Source organism: Physella acuta, unplaced genomic scaffold (assembly GCF_028476545.2).
Source record: "Physella acuta isolate Inbredline_101_S28 unplaced genomic scaffold, ASM2847654v3 ptg000390l, whole genome shotgun sequence".
NCBI lineage: Eukaryota > Metazoa > Mollusca > Gastropoda > Physidae > Physella > Physella acuta.
The window spans coordinates 249,232-273,013 of record NW_026731909.1 but is presented as its reverse complement, the minus strand read 5'-3'; the positions used below and the strand labels follow the sequence as shown (position 1 = coordinate 273,013).

The 23,782-nt window shown below is 40.3% G+C and overlaps 1 protein-coding gene across 4 annotated transcripts in view; it reads left to right on the top strand.

Moving 5' to 3' along the window:
• Positions 1-1,782: 1,782 nt before the first annotated feature.
• The window catches only part of LOC131942148 (H(+)/Cl(-) exchange transporter 4), a 97,298-nt gene continuing 75,298 nt past the window's right edge, over positions 1,783-23,782 (top strand). For 2 of the 4 annotated variants that reach the window (XM_059301877.1, XM_059301875.1), the window contains exons 1-2: positions 1,786-1,950; positions 5,682-5,991. In XM_059301877.1, the coding sequence (XP_059157860.1) occupies positions 5,775-5,991 (217 nt within the window). In that variant the 5' untranslated portion in view covers positions 1,786-1,950; positions 5,682-5,774. Of the gene's footprint in view, positions 1,951-5,681; positions 5,992-23,782 lie in introns of all 4 variants that reach the window. The other 2 variants (XM_059301881.1, XM_059301876.1) reach the window with 2 other exon arrangements.

Genomic DNA, 23,782 nt, shown 5'->3' with positions numbered 1-23,782 from the left:
AACATAAGTCCGCGTCTTTCAGTTCTCCGTATATTGCTGAAGATACTGATATCATAGCCTCGTAGGACGGACAGGGAGTAAGAGAAAGAAGTGCGCACATAGGCTTTTATATATTCGGATATCCAGTGTCCATTTAGTTTTTATTCGTAGACAACCAGCGCTGTTTCTAAGTTGTATTTTTTTACTTTTATTTAAACTTTGAAATGCTTGTTGACTTACAACAGATACATTTATCTAACATTTTATTCATAATACTTAAGAAAATTTATAATTTAAAAATAAGATAATCTACTTTTTTAAAAAAAAAAAACTATTTTAAAACATACATATTTTTGTTGTTGACCATTTGCTATAGCTAAAACGAATGGTAGGACTATCTTAATCTTCGCAGGTTTATTTCTTTGAAACTAGTTGCAATCTGTTTTAAACAGTAGCGTTGTTAAACCCTGCTGCTATCTTGTTAGCAAATGATCTAATGTTACTACAATAATAACAATATGCTTCCCATGTGCTAGGTAGCCTTTTGCTATCACTATAGTACCACTATACTACCATTGTTTTAAGTTACTGCGGTCACTGGTAAAAGTATATATTTTCTATATAACTTCTATTTCGTTCGGGGGAGGGGAGGGGTATACGTGTTTCTGGGGGTGGGAGAGGGGGGGGGCGGGCGGAGCCTCCCCGAAGAGATGTCTGGAAAAAACACTGCCAATATTCTAGGTAGCCTGTTCCTCCCTGAGTTATGCTCACACGTATGCCTATAGTGCTTGGTATTATCAGTTGCTTTAAGCCACTCCCAGAGAACGTCCACAGCAAAGAAATAAAAAAGATAATTTATATCAGAGTTTCTTCCCGCCCCCCCCCCCCCCTTCAAACGAAATTAAATTTATATAATTTATATAGAAAATATACTTTTAACAGTGTCCGCCCCCCCCCCCCCCCCCAAAGAAAGTTTACCGCCCCCCGAAGATTTCAAGTGCCCCCCCCCCCCCCCCCGGTGAAAAAAGTCTGGAAGAAACACTGCTTTATATAGAAATTATACACTTTAACCAGTGCCCCCCTCGAAATTAAAGTTTGCCCTCCACCGAAAATTTCAAATGCCCTCGCCCCCCCCCCCCCCGGAAAAAAAATGTCTGAAAGAAACACTGCTATCAAAGCACTCGCCGCCGTGCTGGTGTAGTGTTAGCTACTGTGCTACCGTCATTATGCTGGTCATTAACCTACCTCTCCAGCGTGTGCCACATCAGCCAATATTTTAATTTAATTCAATTATTTTTTTTCTCCTGTAAAAACAATAGGCCTCACAGGCCTGGTAACAATGTTAAAATGATTACATTTGTAATTTACCTTCGATTTCCTCCCTTGTTTTCAAATATCCACACTCCCTCCGCCCCCACCCTACTCCCCACGTTACATTCCCTCCACGCCTTCCCCATCACACACAATGAATAAACAGATTTACAACTTCGTTTCACTCAAGAAAAGTTCAGCCTTGGTTTAATTTAATTGAAAAATTAAATTTAAAACTTAAAAAAATAAATAAATGGCCCATCTATCCCCCCCCCCCCCTCATCCCCTGCCCCTACCCCACCCAAACTACTGAATACGACCAGCTGTCATACACCGCCACCGTCATACACACATGTTGAAAAAACATCCCACGGTTATTTATAGCAGTGTGCTACACCTTGTCGCGGTGTTTTTTAATTGTTGACCTATTTGAGTGATCTCCCCTTCGTGTGTAGCTTGTTCGGCCGAGACACGCGGGGTTAATTTCTGAGTGTAAACAAAGCTAAGCGTTTGAATTCTGCGTCGTCTGCTGTTGTTTGGGGTTACATTTATCCGGATTACATTCTGCTGTGCTTATAGTTGCTGTGTTTCTAGGACTGTATGTGTTGGATATATGAATATATTAGATAGCCTACTTCATATATTTCCTGAAATGTATTGGTAATATTTTGAATATTTAATATTGGATGTTACACATCGTTCAGTTAATTGTAAGCCATACATTTGGTGATAAGGTGTGTTATAACGGATACTTTTTAATATGAAGTGTTTCCACAATCACAATGTACGTGGAAGGGGGTATATAGTTTTATCTAAGCAATGAATGATTATGTGACCTGTTAGATAAGGAATGCTCTCTTTGTAGGCATGGGTTGTACAAAATTTTAAACTGTGTTCGGGAAATCCCCGTACACCGCCTTTGTGTGTTGAAAATGTGAAGTGCTTTGAAGCGACGCGATGTGTTAGGCCTATTTATTTTATTTTATTTTCAGCGTCGAATTGCGTCACTCAAACTTATTACTAGGCCCACTTAATTTGATCACAGCTGCGAAGGCCTACTTACTAGTTCTAGATCTAGTTAAAAGTTTTAATAGCTGATGTTGCACACTTGTTAATATTTTAAACTTGAAAAAAAAAAAAACTAGGCCTATTTTTTTTTACCTATTGTACTTAGCCTAATTCACAGTAAAGCATGTTGTGGTTAAAAAGGCCTGCCGAGTGGGTAACCCTATGTTTTATAAGAACTGTATTTCTTTTTTTTCTTAATCAGGCGTCCCATCATTAAGGTATTTTCTTTAAAGTATCCTTGACTTGGGTGGGTGGTAGGGGGGGGGGGGTGTTATTGCCAACATCAAGCCCCCCCCCCCTTTCTCGACTAGATTCAATACACTATGAAATTAAAATAGAAAATATATACTCTAACCCTTCCTGTATTTGTAACTATAGGGTTAATGTAACCACCCAAACACCTATAGGCCAACTGCCCTGTGTGCGGGTGTGATGTGGCTGTAGCCTAATGTGTTAACACGGTTGTTGCTTGTCAGGTGTGTAGGTGAGAGGTGTGCTCAGACCAGATTTATGGTGTAGGGGAGAGTTGGCTGGGAACTGACTGCGACGTGTCTTACATGTTGTTGTCGTTCAGTGCTGTACTAAACAATTCAAATTATGATAAAAATCATTGATTTTTTAAAATGAAATTAGCTAAGACAAACACAGTTTTTAAAAACTGTTTGGTTTCTATATCAAAGTTTATGCTTATTATTATTACCCCTATAACTCTAAAATATAAGTAAATAGTCCTCGGAAGTTTCAAAGCACCCCCCCCCCCCCCGAAGCTAAATGTTTGAAAGAAACACTAGTTTAGAATATCGAAAACACGCTTCTTCCATAGAATACCGATACATAAAAAACATGTCTAGTATCGTTTTAAAGCGGAGGGGGGGGGGGGGGGGGAGATACCCGTCCCAGCGACGCCAAATCCTTGCCCCATATCGGTTATCTGACTGTTACCGTTACCGATGGTTTCTGAAACCACCGAAAATTTAATTCTTAACGATAAAATAAATCCTACCTAAGAGATTATTTATTTTTTATTATGATTGGTATTAAGTTGTATTGTCTAGTTTTCTTTTAAAGTATTATATACGTTCTCACTCCCTGCATGGGGAACTTCATACCGAACAGGTTGGTTCTATTTCAACCAGGCATAACCCAAAGCTTAACCCCCGTCGTGATTTAGTCAGGCCGTAAACTTAGTCAAATACTAACGCCAAACCCAGATCTAGACTTAAACTCCACACTCCACTATAAATAATAATAATAATAACAAACAGGAACTTCTGTTTCTTATTTTACATTGCTTCTAAAACAACAGTTGGGTACATCCAGCAAATCTATAAATTACAAAAAAATAAATCTACACACGTTTTTTTTTTACACATCAAGCTTTACACCCAATGAATAATGGGGTTTACAGGAGGCGGACGGCCATGTAGGCTATACAACTTGTCACAATATTCTGCCGTGTTAGGTCCCTCTGTCACAAGCATCTGTGTCCTCTTGGTATCGTCACACGGTGTACAGTCTAGCCAGATGGACGGATGGGTGACTCTTTTTTTGTTATCTTGAATTTCTGAACGTAATGCCATTCTGTAGAGTAGTAGAGTAGGCCTACAAAATGCAGCGGCCAGTAAAAAAAAAAAAATGGACCCAGTAAAGACCCCCCCCCCCCCTTTCCGCACCACAATAGCTTCGCCAATGCACTGGACAAACTTTATCAGAGCCATCGGTTGTATTTGTATACGATTACCCAGATATAAATAAATGAAATGTATATAATTATAATATTTAATAATCAATATACTAATGTATTACATCATTTTGAACACATTTTAGTTACTTTTCAGTGCTGAAAAATACATAATTGCTTTAAAACATTGAAGTATTAAATTGTAGTAGTTACTTCCCATTTCCAAAAAATGAACATTACCAAGGGATTCAACATATAATTTGTTCTCATAAGTCAATAAAAAAAATAATTGAGAAATCAATTTTAATCTGATAGCCGACAAATGAGAACGCCATTCATTAACTCACGACACACATAATAAATCTATAACACAAATTCTGACCGTCTTATCTTTACCATAAACAACGTCACGTGATTTGAAGCTGGACGTACAGATATGTCATGCGGGGAAGCAGTGTTTCTTTCATACTTTTTTCTCTGGGAGGGAGTTGGGTGGACACTGGTAAAGTATATATTTTCTAGATAAATTATGTTTCGTTCGAGAGGGGGAGGGGGTGGGGGGGGGGTGGGACACGGTAGACGCGCTTTGAAGAGATGCCTGAAAGAAACCCTGTGGGGAATGGTCATGGGTGAAAAATGTAACACTTTATTACACGTATGTATGTTTTTCTCTAAACAATTTTTTTTACATTGTATTGATAGAGTCGGGTGGGGAGATGTGATAACTGTGTGACGTCATACTCGTCCACAAGAGTTCACAAAAAGTCAGAGTGTGGTTGTCACATAAACACACGACCCCTAACATGACCTCTAATATGATCCCCTAACACGACCCGGTCTACCCCGTGTGGGCGTCACATAAACGAATGTCCCGTAAATTGACCCCGTCCACTTTCCTTGTGGCTGTCACAAAGACACACGACCCCTAACATGACTCCTAATATGACCCCTTTCACTCTACGTGTGGAAACCACATAACACGACCCCTAACAATACAACATTTGCCTCAGCTTTAAGGCGATCCATCATCGTCTTACTTTATTACCCTAAAGCCGAAATCGTTTGATTAAGTCACAAAATCAATCCACGATAACACGGACGATGAAGAAACAACAGGTCAAGATGTGTAACAGCCGGCACATGCACGTGCACCTGAAAATAATTTCTAACTGCAGCACGTGAGCAGCTGACGTCAGCGGCGCGCGCATGCATGTTAAGTAGATGATGTTATTTACATGAAATACCTCGGTAATCAAACAACTGTACCACAAGACATTACTATTACTAGTGATCTAGCGTGTAGTTTATTTCTGTCTTACGATTTTGTTGTTTTATAACAGTGGTGTTATGGGTTGGGAAATCTTCGGAGTACGAACGTATCGGAGTACGAACGATTCGGGTTACGAAAGATTCAGACTACGAACGATTCGGGTTACGAAAGATTCGGCCTACGAACGATTCGGGTTACAAACGCTCCGAATTACGAACGCTTGAAAAAACGCAAATCATCGAAACGAGGAAACACATTAACGATTCGTAAATGAGGGTTATGTTATTTATTAGGTTTAGGTTATTTGATTTACATAACTGTTCTCCAAAGAGATACATTTCTACAAAAGTTTTTTTTTTCCTGTATATATAGAAGAGCTAAAAATGAACTGATAATCAGGTTTAAATCCAACCAACGCGTGCTTCAAAACAGCAGCTAAATGACCCTTGACCTATGTGATAAAACATGTTCATTCATAAACTTGGGACCAAAGTTTTCAGCGGGAAACGGCATGCGGCAGCCGACTCGCGGGCTGCGGGAAGTTACTCGAAACTTCCGGTAATGGAGAAAAATTCAGACAGGTTCGATTACACCCGCGCCAAGGTCAGCGATGTTGAAGACAACGGGAGCGATGAAAGCGACGATGAGTTGTTTGATCGATATAAGGACGGGAGGCAATCAGGTAATTTTTTAGTCTTGTTTTTCATTTCTTGGGTTATCTCTCTTTATTTAAGATTTTCACTTCAATAACATTTTCTCGATTTTTTTTCTTTATTTTCTTTTAAATTTTATTCAGTTAAGATGGGTTTGATGGTATTATTGTATATAACTCTTGACTGTGTATGTTTGGGGGGGGGGAAGGGGTTGGTCAAGAGATTAGACTTGCAGATAGTTGAAAGATAGATGAAAGATACATTAACCCATGAAGAAAAAAACTTTTTAAACACACTACTAAAAACTAAAAACTTTATCTTCTTGGCCACTGACTTGCCTGTCGCGTTTTTTTTTTACTTTGTAACTTGTTTCCTTCTGTTTTTTGTTTTTCTTTACGACTTTTTCACTTTTAACTTTTTTATTTAACTTAGCATTTTTTTTTTTTTTTTTTTTTGTGGTCATTAATGGACTCTTACGATCAGTTTAACTTTTTTTTTACGATCAGTTTAACTCATGCTTTCATAAAAAAGCTTTGTTTATAAACTGATACTTGTTACAGCTCATGTAACAGTACATTATGGTGACACATACAGATGTTTAGTTTTATTAATGTAGATTGCTACATAATTAACTTATATTGCGACTTGTTTATTTATAGTCATATCATTTGTGGGGAATTATTATATTAAAAGAGCATTTTTTTACATACATCATTCATCTTCTTATATATTTTAAAGCTTGCTATTATAAATGTTTTATACATTTTGTCATCTACTATTTTATTAACTCATAACTGCAGCTACTTTTTACTTCCTATTTTAATGCTGCACTTAATATCGTTAGGATTTTTAGCGCCATGTTTTTTTTTATTATTCCAATTGTGTTATTTTATCTATAATCAATTCTGCCGTCTTTCGCTTATCACTTTCCAAACACTGGCGTACGGCCCCGCTAAATTGGATGTCGTTAACGACCATTATAATTAGGCATTTGGTTATATCTTTACAGCCGCTGACTCGGTAATATTCTTGCGACCGTCCAAGGATAATATTCCTGCGACCGTCCAAGGATAATATTCTTGCGACCGTCCAAGGATAATATTCTTGCGACCATCCAAGGATAATATTCTTGCGACCGTCCATTCTTGCAACCGTCCATAGATAATAGTCTTGCGACCGTCCGAGGATAATATTCTTGCGACCATCCAAGGATAATATTCTTGCGACCGTCTATGTGTTGCGGCGTGTAGAGATCAGTATTGAACACTCTCTAATTTATCTATCCCAAATAATTTCTTATCTCAAATAATTTCTCTATCCCAACCTATTAAGGCTCCTAGTGTCCTTAGTAATTCGCAATAATTTATGAATAGCACACTGCTGTCTTTATATCGAGGTATATTCTCGATACTTCTGTATTTAGGTAAACTCTCGATACTTCTGTATTTAGGTAAACTCTCGATACTGCTGTGCTTAGGTATACTCTCGATACTGCTGTGTTTAGGTATACTCTCGATACAGAAGTCTTTATATCGAGGTATACTCTCGACACTGCTGTATTTGGGTATACTCACGATACTTCTGTATTTAGGTATACTCTCGATACTGCTGTATTTAGGTATACTCTCGATACTGCTGTATTTAGGTATATTCTCGATACTTCTGTATTTAGGTGTACTCTCGATACTGCTGTATTTAGGTGTACTCTCGATACTTCTGTATTTAGGTGTACTCTCGATACTGCTGTATTTAGGTATATTCTCGATACTGCTGTCTTTATATCGAGGTACACTCTCGATACTACTGTATTTAGGTATACCCTCGATACTTTTGTCTTTCATCATCTATGACAGGGGTCTCCAAACTTTTCAGTCCGAGGGCCGCATTAACTATCAAATTTCAGTTCGGGGGCCAGTTCCTTCCAGGCTTGTCTTTGATTTTTCTGGGAAAAGTTTCTCAGCTATCACCAACAAACGTTTTTCTGTAGACAAAAAGATCTCAGCGGGCCGGATGAGAGGACATCGCGGGCCGCATTCGGCCCGCGGGCCGTAGTTTGGAGACCCCTGATCTATGATATTGCCGACCCTAGTATTCCACGAAGCAGTTGTCAGTTAATTATTCACGTTTCCTATCCCGATTATCTAACCCCAACCCAGCATGAGACTCTCCTACCTCGTTAATTGCCGAAATCGATTATGAAATTATATATCGATTTTATTCATATCCAAAAGCAGCAATCGATTCCATACCTAACATAGAGCAGAAGGCCACAGAAAACAAACGGTAGTGTCGCGAGAGAAAAAAAAATCGACAAACTGGGTTCATTGAATTAACGCTATGGGGACGGAGCCGCACTGGCTAAAAATTATCAATAACTTTTTGTCTGAAAACATCGAGGTGAAAATTGAAAAAAATCGTCAGGTTCATCTCTGACATAGATTTTTATACAGATGCTGCAGGGTGTATAAAAGGAAACGCATCCGGAAATGCATAATATGCATACCACAAAGAAAACGTTTGCAAACACTTGCACATACACAAACCCATACACTTACGCATACGCAATTACGCACATATACACGTACACACATACACACATAAACATACACATACCCTTGCACATATACATACACATACACGTACACGTACACACACACATACACATACACATGCACATGCACATACATACCCTTACACTTACACTCACCATTACACTTACACCTACATTTACATAAGTACACGTTGCTACACGCGCAAACAAACATTGACAAAGACATAAACACGGATACGCACAGACGTAGACATTGACATAGACAGAAACACGAATACACATAGATGTACGCATTTACGTACATACATGTTAGTGTATGTATGTATATCGATGATGCTGTGTCAAGAATTGAAAGATGATTTACTTCCCTTTATTTTATTATACACAAATAACCCATTTTGTTAAAAAAAAAATATAGTTCCCTAAAAACGTATCCTACGCTCTGCTCTTCAAGAAACTTTAAGGCATTTAAAAAAAAATAAGATTCGATTTTCAGGGTTCAAAGTTCAATCTTGCCGCACACTTCTGGGCGTAAGATTGAAAAATTTTGGTCTTTTCACTTGTTTTTATACTGCGTTGTTTTTTTTTCTTCTTTTAAATCGATTCTTAAAAAACATGAATCGCCCATGCTTAAATCGATGCTAAAGAACAGGAATCGCCCATGTTTAAATCGATGCTAAAGAACAGGAATCGCCCATGTTTGAATCGATACCAAGGCTTGAGAACCTGAAGGGACTGCGGGGCTTGTATGCATGTTGATGGGGGTCGGGTCTACGGCAAATTTCGCATGGTGGAGACTCTCATTGACTGGAGGAGAAATTTGGGTGAGGGGAGGGGGGATTTGTGCAAGACGGCTAGGCTACAGAGGTTTAAGGCTGATTAAGGTCCTGGTGTGTGGACAAGGGTTGAGATGAGGGACAATGAAAACAAATCGTTAACTTATCATACATGTCTCACAGCTAAGCTGATAATCCAGCTTCATCGAGATATTTTTTATTTGATAAAAATGTAGTTTCTTAGTTATGCTTTCAATGGCTGAATATTTCTCTTTGTTACTGCACTCGCATTAGCTAAATATTGAGCTTCAAAATTTCTTAACCCCTGATGTTGTTCTTTACTTTTATGTTTTTCTAATAATAATTAAGGATTTTTTTTTCTTTTTGATAACATAAACGAGATCACTAGCATGAGGTTCACTAATATTAAAAGATAACTGATCTTGCTTTAATATAAAAAGTCTCACCTTTTTAAAAGAATTTTTTTTTCTAAAAAGTAAGCCTAATATGCTTTCTAAATTTATATAATAATTTCCCCCTACCCCTCCAAGTTTACATGCAAATGGTTTTTTATTTTTTGTGGGGGTGTGGAAAGGGTCAAAATTAACCCTAATTCTTCAATGCCTATAGCTAATTTTTGTTTTTTTGTTGCCGTGCATGACCTCCCCTGTCGATCAATGTTTGAGCCTTTTATCGTGGGTAGCCTTACTCGTGCTTGTTAATGTTTTCTTAGTTGCTGGTTTTAATAACAGGGTTTTAAATATATTTAAAAAAAACAACCAGGCTGAATATTAATGAAATAACATTACTTTTTAAAACTGCTATCGTAAAATAAATATGAGGTAAAATGATTGATTTTAAGGTCCTTGGTGTTTAAAAAATTCAGGGTTTTGGTGATTTACAAAAAAAAAAAAAAAAAAAAAAAAAAAAATTAAATAAAAAAATAGTATTAGTATGAGGATTTTTTATGTCATCTATCAGATTTAGATTGTACCGGAAATGAAAAAAAAATATGCCATCTCCGTTTCGTCCATTACATCTGTCGAACATAGCAGAACAAGGGGAGATGATCGTGGAATTTCAAGGGAAGGAATTTTTTTAAAAGGGAGATAAGAGCAACTACAAATTCGCCTATTTATGTGAGGAGAAAGCGATAAATGCTCAAATGGTATTGGAAGGGAGAAGGGCGGGGTTCAACTCGTTAGACCGTGTGAAGGATGTCGGATGTCTTGCATAATTCACGTCCCCTGTCAGACGACAGAAGAAAACCGTTTCACTCCCTGCGCTGGAGCAAGGAATGTCAATTTAGCTAAACTTCAGAGGGTTGTCTTTCTTTAGAAGATTTTTTTAATCTGATTTTTTTTTTTACACATCAAATTGTTTTCAATTTTTTTTAATGTGAAAGAAATCGTGTCAAATCTTATCCGCATCTAGGTCAAGCTTCAAGGAGGCCACTAGGCAATGTAATCAATGACATATTTAAAAAGTAATTTACTATTATATATATATATATATATATATATATATATATATATATGTATTATATGTAACATGTATTTATACAGAGCCTATCTATTTACAACCTCTCTCTCTCTATATATATAGATTATATATAGATTATATATATATATATATATATATATATATATATATATATATATATATATATATATATATATATATATATATATATATATATATACGTTCCCTCGGCTTGTTTGCTAGAGTTCTCTAAATTTAGAAACACCCAGAACGGAATAAAAAGGGAAGTAAGTGTTGGCAGCTGACATCCTGCCAGACTATCTCTCCCAAAACGAGGCTGGGTCTGATCTTGTTTATACGGTCAAATCTCAGCATTCGATAGAAATATTTGATTGGGGGAGGGGGTGGGGTGAGGGGAGGTGTTCGATAAGTTGATGGAGTGAGTGAGGTTGGACCAAAAATAAAAGGGTGGCGGCTAACTGAATTACATCGGGTGCTTGTTATTCAGTAAGATGTGTACACATGTAGTACTATTCAATTGGGTCTGTAATCGGTCATTTGTAGTTGTAATGTCTGTAATCGGTCATTTGTAGTTGGAATGTCTGTAATCGGTCATTTGTAGTTGGAATGTCTGTAATCGGTCATTTGTAGTTGTAATGTCTGTAATCGGTCATTTGTAGTTGTAATGTCTGTAATCGATCATTTGTAGTTGTAGTGTCTGTAATCGGTCATTTGTAGTTGTAGTGTCTGTAATCGATCATTTGTAGTTGTAATGTCTGTAATCGGTCATTTGTAGTTGTACTGTCTGTAATCGGTCATTTATAGTTGTAGTGTCTGTAATCGATCATTTGTAGTTGTAGTGTCTGTAATCGATCATTTGTAGTTGTAACGTCTGTAATCGTTCATGAGAAGATGTAATCAAACAAGCCTCATGTGGGATACACTGTCATTGAATGAGGGAACTCTCGTCTTCTGCTGTTACAGATGTAAACACACATGTACTGGAATTGTGTGAATCAATTTTATGTCAAAGGAAACATAATGGCTTTGGAGTCTTCGAATTTTGCCGGAACTAGCATTAGACTATCCTCAGCTGCTAAATTTATTAGATATAACGTATGTTATATAAGTGTATACTAGAGATTCAAAATTTTAGATTTGTAAATGTAAAACATCAATAACGCAGCTTGGTACAAGATATATAAGTCCCCGTTTGGTAACTTAAAAAGTAATTTTCTGGAACTAGCTAAGCAGTTATTTTGCTTCTTTTTTTTTAAATGCATTCTGTAAATTGTCATCATAAATATTTTTCAGTGCATGGATGCATAACCTTCCTGGGGTTGCTAAATGTTGAAATAATAACTTGCCCTGTTTTTTTAAACAAAGGACACATCTTAGTTTATTTAAGTTGTTTATGTTAAGGTATAACATCATGTTACGTATGTCTAGGTTTTTTTGTTACAAATGGACAGAAAGGAGGGGGCGGGGTAAAACTGTTTTTTTTAAGCGTGACGCCATTTATTGACGACCCCCCTGAGGCAACTCCCCGGCACACTACGAAGACGACCCCCCCCCCCCCCCCCCAGGCGGTAGCTCTTCATAGACCTCGTGCTGAGTGAAACCTCAAACACTGACGGCCATTGTGGTAGTACTCACCCACACATCCTCACGTGTCATAAGAACTCAGGGTTTATTTCAAACTTTCACGTGAAACAGCAGGTTATGGCGTCGGGAGTACCAGTTGGGTCATTCTATTTATAGAACACCAATGACATCTGTTGACAATGGGTCTGTTGTACACAAGTGATGCTCAGCTGTGCTGAAGATTCAAACCATGATAGCTGGTGTAATGTTAGTGATGGGTTAGAGACAGTTTAGAAAATGCTGGGAATTATCTTTTAACAAGCAAAAAATATACATGTATGAATTAATACGCCGTCTATGTTGATACTTATACTTTATCCAACATAATCTCTCTACCCCCATCATCACTCCCTAATATCACATCTCTACTGTTCATTATCACCTCCCCCTTCCCAATACCATCTCTGTTCCCAAATACCACCTCCTCACTCCCCAAAATCACCTATCTACTCTCATTACCACCACCCTACTCCCCAATATAACCTCCATACTCCCCAATATAACCTACCTACCCCCCCCCCAATACCACCTCCCTACCCCCCAATACCCCTCCCTACTCCCCAATACCCCATCCCTACTCCCTACTCCCCAAAACACCCTCCCTACCCACCACAACACCCCATCCCTACTCCCCAATACCACCTTCCTACTCCCCAATGCCACCTCCCTACTCCCCAATACCACTTCCCCACTCCCCAATACCCCTCCCTACCCACCAAAACCACCTCCGTACACCACAATACCCCCTCCCTACCCCCAGTAGCACCTCCCTACTCCCCAATGCCAAATCCCTACTCCCCAATACCACCTCCCTACTCCCCAATACCAACTTCCTACTCCCCAATGCCACCTCCCTACTCCCCAATACCACCTCCCTACTTCTCAATACCACCTCCTTACTTCCCAATACCACCTCCCTACTCCCCAGTGTCACCTCTCTACTCCCCAATATCACCTCCCTACTCTGCAATATCACCTCCCTACTTCCCAACACCACCTCCCTACTCCCCAGTAACAACTCCCTACCCCTTAGTACCATCACCCTACCACCAATACCTCCACCCTTCCCCCAGTACCACCACCTACTCCCCAACACCACCTCTTACTCCCCAGTAACACCCCCTACCCCTTAGTACCATCACCCTACCCCCACCCCTCCCTCAGCCAGCACCACCTGAAACAGGTGTCACCTACCTGCCCCAGAATAATCAATACATTTTTGTTTTATGACGTTTTAAAAAACACAGTGGTACGTTAAAAAACGTGCCAGATGGTATTTGGATTGGGGGAGGGGGGGATTGTGATGTCATCTGACATTTAACCCCACTAATGACGTTACCGCTGTCAAGCTATATTTGACTGCAAACATGAATCTTTAGTTAATCCTTGCGTATTTGTTGTGAGAATCTGCGGATTAGGATTAGAAGTGCTGTAATTTATGTGTGTGTTGACTGAAAACAGATACGAATTTTTTCCCATTCCTGGTGTGTTTTAGTTTATCATTGTATACCATAACATAGCCTTGTGATACCTTGTGTGCTGGCGGGGCCACATAGACCTATTAGGTAAGCAGATGTTTTCCTTAATTTGAAAAAAAAAATTAAAGACCTTTCATTTAATAAAAACCAAGATATCCAGGTAAATATCTAAAAAAAAAAAGTTCGCAATGATCAATGGAATTTACTGGTCTGGTGGTAGATCACGTAACTCCTGACGTGAATGTCTAGAGTTCGGTTCCCAGGGTCAGCACCTACAGTGTACCTGAGCCTACCCAGTCTAGTGTGCGTTTGTGTAGCCTATACCTCCCCCCCCCCCACACACACACAGAACAATACCTTCTAATGTCGAAGTCTAAGAAACATAAAAACTCTGCCATGTTTAGATCTATTAGCAAATGGTGAACGCAGAAAAAAAAATGTTACGTTAAAGTAAGTAGTGTGTTAATGAGATCAGGGGCATAGCGACCTATTCCGGCGCCCCGGACGAACTATCAGTTTAACACTCCCCTCTCATCTGTATTTATTCACGTTGGCAAAAAAAAAGCGTCCCCTCCACCCCCCCCCCCCCTTCCACCTTCCATTTGAAAAATATTGAGGGCTTTTTTACAAATCACTTAACTGCAAAAGTTTTTAATGTGATGTCAGACAACTGATGTAGTAAACAATTCAATAATTCTGGAAAGCAAAGCAATAGTATGTTTTCTTAACTTAAACTGTGTACATTTTTATAATGCAGCTTAGAATGAGTTTTTTTTTAACCCAATTTGGCGCCTACTTTCGACGCACGAAGCGCCCCCCCCCCCCCCCCCACCTGTTACGTCCTGGTTAGTTTGAACTCAAGAACGACTCGTGTTTACGTTCAATACTTTTATTCGGTCTCAAATATTCACATTCCAGAGTAGCCCTCGACCTAACCGCTACCAAAGACCCCTGACAACCATTCACTCCAACTTTTATACCCACATTCGACCTTAGGATAACAATACATCAACACACCGGGGTTAACAATACTCTAGGGTAAACTCAACTCACACACGCAATCTCCCCTAATTCTAGATTATTCTAACCTATTTCTATCTAACCTACAACTGACCCGTAACACCCCCCCACCTCTCTAGCTACGCCTCTGCAGGAGATAGAGCTGAAGACACCATTGACACAGCGTGACACGACCAATCAAGCGTACTTAAACTCACTATGTGAAATAAAGTAAAAAACCACCATACATAATGTTAAGGGATGGTTTAGCATATAAATTAAAGACGCCAGCATAATGTAATTTTACTCTCCCCTACCCCCCCCCCCCGTGGACTGTGACTGGTGTGTTGCTACATGTAAAACTATGTAAATTCACCCCAGCATTCGTTGTGTGTAGTGTGTTGAGCAAGTGGATTCTAGTGTTGGAAACATCGTGTTATGGCCTAGCTGTTTAACTGTCGCTGTAGCTATTGTTTTGCTGTTAGCGTCACTGATCTGCTCTTCAAAAAATGATAGTGAGTTGTTCCCATTTAGCCAGATTTTACCGTTAGGCTTTATACATTTATTTTATTAATTTGCAAAGCATTCTTTTAAGCGATACCGAATGGTCAGTTGTTTGAATACAACGATCCTTACCCTAACACCAACCTTAGCTCCAAACCACTACTTAGTTAAAAGTTACACATTTTGACACTCCATTTGAAGGGCTATGTGACCTGCAAAATAGACGCCAGGTAGCCTTTCAAAGGAGATTACTTATACCCAGTGGCGTTACTAGGTCGGGTGTCACCCAGTGCTATAACTGAGGGTGTCACCCCGCCCCTACAATAATTTTGCTTTTTTCGTTTTTTTCGCTCTACTTTGTATTATTTTCACTGCATAAAAACATAATTTCGACGGTATATTTAAAAAAAAATCGATTTGATGTCACCCCTAAAAATTGGTATCATCAGTTGCGAACCAAACCCGCGGCCCTCGCATAGTTACGTCTCTGCTTATGTTACACACCACACACACACACACCGTCGTCACTCAGTTAACGCGTACACCCTCGGGGTTGGCCTGTTCAACAGAAATCAGATCAAAATACTTAAATTTCACTTATTAATCGTTTATTTGTAGAAAATAACACATTACTAACATAATGTACTTATTTAAAAAAAACACTATAACGTATTGCTTAAAAATCTTATTGTCTAAAAGTCTTAAACTTAAAATAGTGATACGTCTCCTTGACCCCCTCCCCTTGTTTTCAGACATCATACCCATCCCTCCCCATCATCACTTTATGCAAACTTGGATTCTGTTCCAACCTGATTCATCACCGTCACATATAAAACATGCAGTATAAAACGTATAAACTATACAAGAGAATCTAACTTCTTGAGCATCTTACAAAGCCTATAGTCTAGAAAGTATGAGCTAGATTCTAGATCCTACTATTCTAGGGCCCAAAATACATCCCCACGAATGTTTTCCAGAACCTATACCTTAGACACTATGTTCTAGCATCATGCGACTGCAATGTGTATCCTAGATAATTATTATAGAAGCTTTACTTTACACCCTAGCTTGTGGAATCTTGCATGTGTAGCTTAATACTGTGAAAATTGAACAAGTCTAGTTTGAACAGATGTACAAATGTCTCTTGTTTTGATACATTGGCTAATGTGTCTTGCTGTTTTCATTGTTACACTTTCTAATTAGGTTAATTAATCTCCCAGTCATCTTTATGAATATTCATGTCCACATTCGTTGGTGAACTTGGTACCGTTTCTCTAGGAGTATATCTCGTTATCTGTTTCGTTTTTTTAGCTTTAAATTGTATTAATACTTTATCGATGTGATTTTTTTATAGTCGACAATTGCCCATTCTTGTAATAGAAAATATTTTATACAATTTTAAAAATTTCCTTTCTTAGCTGAAAGTTGTTATCAAATCATAATCAAACATGTACAAAGCTACAGCAGATACAATCAAATGAAAAGAGAACGGGGCGGCCGCTCCCCCCCCCCCCCTTCACCCTATGTGGGTTTAAGACAATCCTTGATCAATTTTACCTCCCCCCCTCCTGTTAACAATTTTTCGAGAATATATTATATATTGTACAAGTTTTTGTTATAATGATAATCCAGGCGTTCTATAAAATGCCTACAATTGGCTGGCAGAGTGTAAAATAAATTGTATTTCGCTTCTCTTAAAACTCTAACCGTAACATTATATTTCCATTAGTGTTACGTTTTAAGTTATGATTAGGTTTAGGGTCTAGTTGTAATCAACAGAGGGGTAAATTTCCTACTGCTGATATTTTGTGTTTTTGGGCATGGATAATTGAGGGCGGGGTCATTCAGCTGGATGGGGGGTAATGACTGGGAAGAAATGACCAGGGGGTAGTTGACGGGGGGTGGGGAGGGCTGGAAGTCCTGTTCCCGTCCCAGCTATGCAACTGCACACAATCAGATTACTAAGTGTTCAAGCGTTGGATTACTCCTTTTTCTTGTTTTTTAATACGTGAATTTTTAAGGTGTCGAAGGACCAACAAAAAAGTGGTGATATGATTTCTTAAGTTAGACGTGGTGTTAGCTCCGGGTTTAGAAATTTTCCTGTGTGAGTGTTGGGGGGGGGGGGGGGGGAAGGGGGGGGGGAAGTATTACTTAAAACTTAAACTTCCAGGGGGCACCTTGCTATTTCCACAGTTGTTAAGTATATGTTTAATTATATATAGTGGACAATGGTTAAGTAGGTATTTTCAATTTAAATGTACACATTTTTACAATTTTCTCACGAGAGGGTGGGGATGAGGCTCTGACACCCCTTCCAACCCCGAACAGTTGATTGACAGCAAGACTAGGCGTATAGTTAACTAGATATATCTGCATGTGCTTCTATTTAACACAATCTGACATAGAATATAGTACCATTAGTGAGGGATTGGGTTTTCTTAAAGTTCAACATGGTTTCTGTGTTTCTCGAACTTTATGCTTGGCAAGAAGTCAATGAATAGAGAGACGCCACTACCCCGCCCCTACACCCTGGGTCGCTAAAGCTGTGAGACACAACTCTCTATTTGTGTCTCTCACACAACAACGCCATTTTAAAAACTTAATCCGTATGAATTTCCCTATCAATATTTTAAAATTTAAGTTTTTTAACTCATTTGTTGTTAGCTAGCTCGCCCTGATCGCAAGTTTTATGTTTGTTTGTATAGGACTAGGGGCGGGGGGGGGGGGGGGGGGGGGGCGTGGGGGGGTGAGTGTTGTTGCCACACTGACCTGTTTATGTTAAGTACTCACACTAAAATAACATAAACAGGACCACTTAAAGTACACATGTTACTGACGCCCACTCTGATCACGTGATGATTGTCACTCGACTGTACGCAGTAATACTTGACGTCATTATTCGGTCACTTTTTATTTGAGTAATTTAAACACTGATAATAAAATTCTCATTACCCTCACTAAAATCTCCAAACCTACATCCCCCCACCAAGTTCTCAGTTTTTACCTCTAACATTTCCCCCCCCCCCGCCCCCATTTTCTCACCACTTCTCCCCTCCCCCATATTTTCACTTTATCCTCCATCATAAACTCGCTACACTGTTTGCCTACACCTTCATCCATCAATCCCCCCCCATCCCTCCCACCACAACCATATATATTTTATCATCCCACTACTCACACAGTTTCCCACCTACATCCCACCCAACAATGCACCCACCATCACATCTGTCCCCTTCCGACCTAACCCCCGTACCCTCCCTGTCCCTACACCGTCCGTTCCCCCCCGTCCCCCCCACCGTCCGTTCCCCCGTCCCCCCCACCATCCGTCCCCCCCGTTCCCCCACCATCCGTCCCCCCACCGTCCGTCCCCCCCACGGTCCCCCCCCCCACCGTCCCCCCCCCCACCGTCCCCCCTCCCGCCCCCCCCCCCCCCCCCACTCTACACCACAACGTCCCATGAATGACAACCTGAGACCGTAAAAAATCAACGTATTTTGAGTTCCACCATCCCACACACCATTCGTCCCACTATCTCAAGACAACCCTTCCACCACCACCACCACAATCACCACATGAATGACAACCCTCCCCCATTAAATGGCCGTATGTTGAGTTCCACCATCCTACCCACTATCCCACCCCACCACCACACCCCCCACCACCCCTCACCCCCCACCACATGACCCCATGAATGACAGCCCGCCCCCATTAAATCGCCGTATGTTGAGTTCCACCATCACACCCACTATCCCACCACACCACACCCTCCCCCACCCCACCCCCCACCTCACCCCCACCACCACCACATGACCCCATGAATGACAGCCCGCCCCCATTAAATCGCCGTATGTTGAGTTTAACGACGACGAGGGCAGCTAATCAGGCTTGACCTGAAACTGACATGTCACATGACCAGGTTAGCCCGTTAGTGTCGCCCTTTGTTTGTATGATATACGGTATGGGGCAGTTAGCAGGCACATATTGGCTGCTTACATTGTGTATAACAGGCATATATTATCTGCTTACATGGTAGATAAGATAACAGGCATATATTGTCAGCTTACATTATGTATAACATAGGCACATATTGTCTGCTTAGGGGTCATCCATTTATGACATCCACAATTTTTTGGGATTTTGGACCCTACCCCCCCCCCCCCCCCCGTCCAAAAAATCCACTTTTTTTCCCTTATTAAAGTCCATATACGTCCACAAAAGTCAGTTTTTTTTTTCGGACCCCCCCCCCCCCGTGTGGACGTCATAAATGGATGACCCCTTACATTGTGGAGGGGGTCTATTGTGTGGGGGTAGGGAGAGGGGACAGACTAGCTAGAGCGGACCACTAAAAAAGCAATATGAATACCAAAGTGAGTACTGACACTATAGGATTATATAACTCGAGTTTTACGAATGCTATAAAACACTGTTCTCAAAACTATACTTATGAAGATTATGGAAGACTTAAGGTCATCTAAGGTGTGTTTACCACGGATGCATAATTCATTGCTAATTTACCTATTTATTTGTTTCAACAGACCCCGAAATGTATAAATTATGCTGCTATATGAGCCTCATATATATATATATATATATATATATATATATATATATATATATATATATATATATATATATATATATATATATATAAACATTTCATCAATATTCAAACTATGTTTTTGTATGGAGACTAAGCTATAACTTACATTGTATACACAAGTATTAATTGCTGCATTGGTGTTGTCGCCACAGTGTGAGATCAAATTACAATGCGAAGAGCTTAGTTGCCGTTTTGTCATTCCGTTACAAAGCTTGCGCTGAATTAATTAACAAATAGTCTATTGTTCTAAAGTGTATAAAATATATCATGTGGTTTTATTTAGTGCAGACCGTTTGTGCGGGATTATTTGGTGAGCTATAGGATTAGTGGTAATTAAATTGGTGTTTTGTTGTTGTTTTTATAATACGTTAGTGAATACCTGACAGAGTGATGTTAATGGGGACTGGATGGGGGAGTTTAATGGAACTGAATGGGGTCGTTTAGGGGAGCTTAGTTGGGGCGTTTAGGTGATGTAAATGGGGACGTTTAGGGGAACTAAATGGGGGCGTCAAGGAGGGACTGAAAAGGGGCGTTTAGGGGAACTAAATGGGGTCGTTTAGGGGAACTGAATTGGGGCGTTTAGGGGAACTGAATAGGGGTGTTTAAGGGAACTATTGGAGTTGAACTGAATTAAAGTATTTTTTACTGATCCGAAGTCTTAAGGTAAAATAAAAGAGGTATTCCAGGAGTTGACAAAAGTAGTTTTGCGTTTTGCATAGTTTTTGTTGACATTCGCATTTAGAGCTAACCTGTTTTTTTTCCGTAGCTCAGCTGTGTCTTGTTAGCACTGACACTAACTTATTCGGTAGAAACATATACCATAGGCCTAGATGGTCACCACTCTGTTCTCATGTCACCACCGTGTAGTCATGTCACTACTGTGGACATGTCATGTCACCACTCTGTGGTCATATCACCCCAATATAGTCATGTCACCACTGTGGGCATGTCATGTCACCGCTGTGGGCATGTCATGTCACCACTCTGTGATCATGTCACCACCGTGTGGTCATGTCACCACTGTGTGATCATGTCACCACTGTGTGATCATGTCACCACTGTGTGATCATGTCACCACTGTGTGATCATGTCACCACTGTGTGATCATGTCACCACTGTGGGCATGTCATGTCACCACTGTGTGATCATGTCACCACTGTGTGATCATGTCACCACTGTGTGATCATGTCACCACTGTGTGATCATGTCACCACTGTGGGCATGTCATGTCACCACTGTGTGATCATGTCACCACTGTGTGATCATGTCACCACTGTGTGATCATGTCACCACTGTGTGATCATGTCACCACTGTGTGATCATGTCACCACTGTGTGATCATGTCACCACTGTGGGCATGTCATGTCACCACTGTGTGATCATGTCACCACTGTGTGCTCATGTCACCACTGTGTGATCATGTCACCACTGTGTGCTCATGTCACCACTGTGTGATCATGTCACCACTGTGTGATCATGTCACCACTGTGTGATCATGTCACCACTGTGTGCTCATGTCACCACTGTGTTCATGTCACCACTGTGTGCTCATGTCACCACTGTGTGCTCATGTCACCACTGTGTTCATGTCACCACTGTGTGATCATGTCACCACTGTGTGATCATGTCACCACTGTGTGATCATGTCACCACTGTGTGATCATGTCACCACTGTGTGATCATGTCACCACTGTGTGATCATGTCACCACTGTGTGATCATGTCACCACTGTGTGATCATGTCACCACTGTGGGCATGTCATGTCACCACTGTGTGATCATGTCACCACTGTGATCATGTCACAACTGTGTGATCATGTCACCACTGTGGGCATGTCATACCACCACTGTGTAGGTATGATTGTACCACCACTACACCACTGCCCTAAGAAAGCCCTTTCTGCCAAGTGATGATTCTGTTACTGATGAGCTAGTATGTGACTAATGATTACAATTATTCACACTGCACGTTGCATATAATTTGCAGACATATTGTAGCCTCCTTATCGCACACACTTCTCACAACATTGTAGGCCTACATCTTAGACACCTTCATGCCAACTAACATTAGCGACAACTCTATTATTACATTGATTGATGAGTATTGATGAGCTATGTTACACCTTAGGTCTCAGCTAATCACAACGTATTTGATATATATATATATATATGTGACGAGCGAACATTTATCCTGCCGACAACGCCAATTGTAACGAGCCAACAGTTACCATGCTCGCAACGCCACATGTAATGAGACCTAATTGCCTGTAGTGCCACGTGTTAACGAGTTTAACCACTCATTCTAGACAACATTGACCACAGTATAGATACTCAAGATGCAGGTTCGCTATTGATCCTTTATTACATGAATCAAGAAATGCTTCATAATAACACAATAAATCAACAGGAATGCTTCTCAATAATAGTCTGAATCAACTGACCCCTAACAGTCCTTCACTAGGCTTTATATAACTGAATCCACATGTCTATAATCCTCCTTAACACAATACGGCTAACCCGTTCTATAACCGACTTGACATAGTCACACAGACTGACTGATCTAAGCGAGCGATGAAAGAGGTAAGAGCCTCGAAACGGGAAGAGAGAGCACGAGTCCTGCCGTGCCCTCCTATTTATCCCTTGTATCCGTACTCGTCTCCGTACTTGTATTCCTCCGTAATCGATACTTGTACTCGATCTCCGACCACCAGTTGCGTAGTTCAAACGTACAGACCGTAAAATAACATCTGCGTCCTATCCATCAAAGCCGACAGGCCGTCTGAATACCGTTTCCCAAAATAGCACGCGCCGGCTTTGAGGTTGTTATCAGCCCGACCCAATAAGCCACCTGTTATCGGTTGCATCAGACCAACACTGTGTCTCGGCTTCTCGTTCGTTATCATTTGTAACTGGTAGTTAGGCCTACCCCAGTTACATCCACCCCTGCTTTTTTTGTGTGTTTTAAACCACAAACAACGCCTGGCAGGTGCACTCCTCCAAAGTCAATCGCACAGTCGTAAAAAAAAAATCTATTGTTCTACTCACTGTCCACGACGTTCCATTCGTATACGATTGACAGTTCTACCTATTTCACATATCAACTGTGTCTACATCATCTTTCTGAGACACAAAACAGTTCTAGAATTCACATCCACCCTTTCCATTTGGTGCCTTCACCAGTTCACTTCTATAGCTCTTTGAACAGTCTGTTTTCATACCAGCGCGACCATGAAAGAATTGATGGTTGCTGACAAAAAATTTCGTATTCCTTCTGTTCCTTAAACTTCTCCGCGGACCACTTATCTGATGGTCTACTGTCTCTCTGCTTCTGGAGGGACCGGGATCCTCATTGTTGCCGGTATCCTCCCCTTGCGTATCGCTGTTGTTCTGTTGATGGTGATATGGTTCCGGAATGGGTATGTGAATTTCCGTTATAACTTCCGGTTCCCTAATTGTCTTGGGTTTGTCTGTGTGTAACTGCTCTTCTTGCCTATTCCAATATTTCTTTAATTGAGCAATATTCGCCCACCGATCCGGTTTGGCGTGATCGATGGGTCTTATCTTAAAGGGGCCACCTGCTACTTTAGGCATCTCCACGACTTGCCATATCTCCTGTCCCCAGAGATCGTGGATTTTGTTTCTGCCTAACGGGTGGCTACGCAGTAATACCCTGTCATTCAGTTTGAGTGGCGGGTCCTTCGTCTGTATCGGCGGTTCCCTTCGCCGAGCTTCATGTTCTAGTCTTTCCTGTACTACCCTGTACATTTCTCTAATTCTTCTCATATGT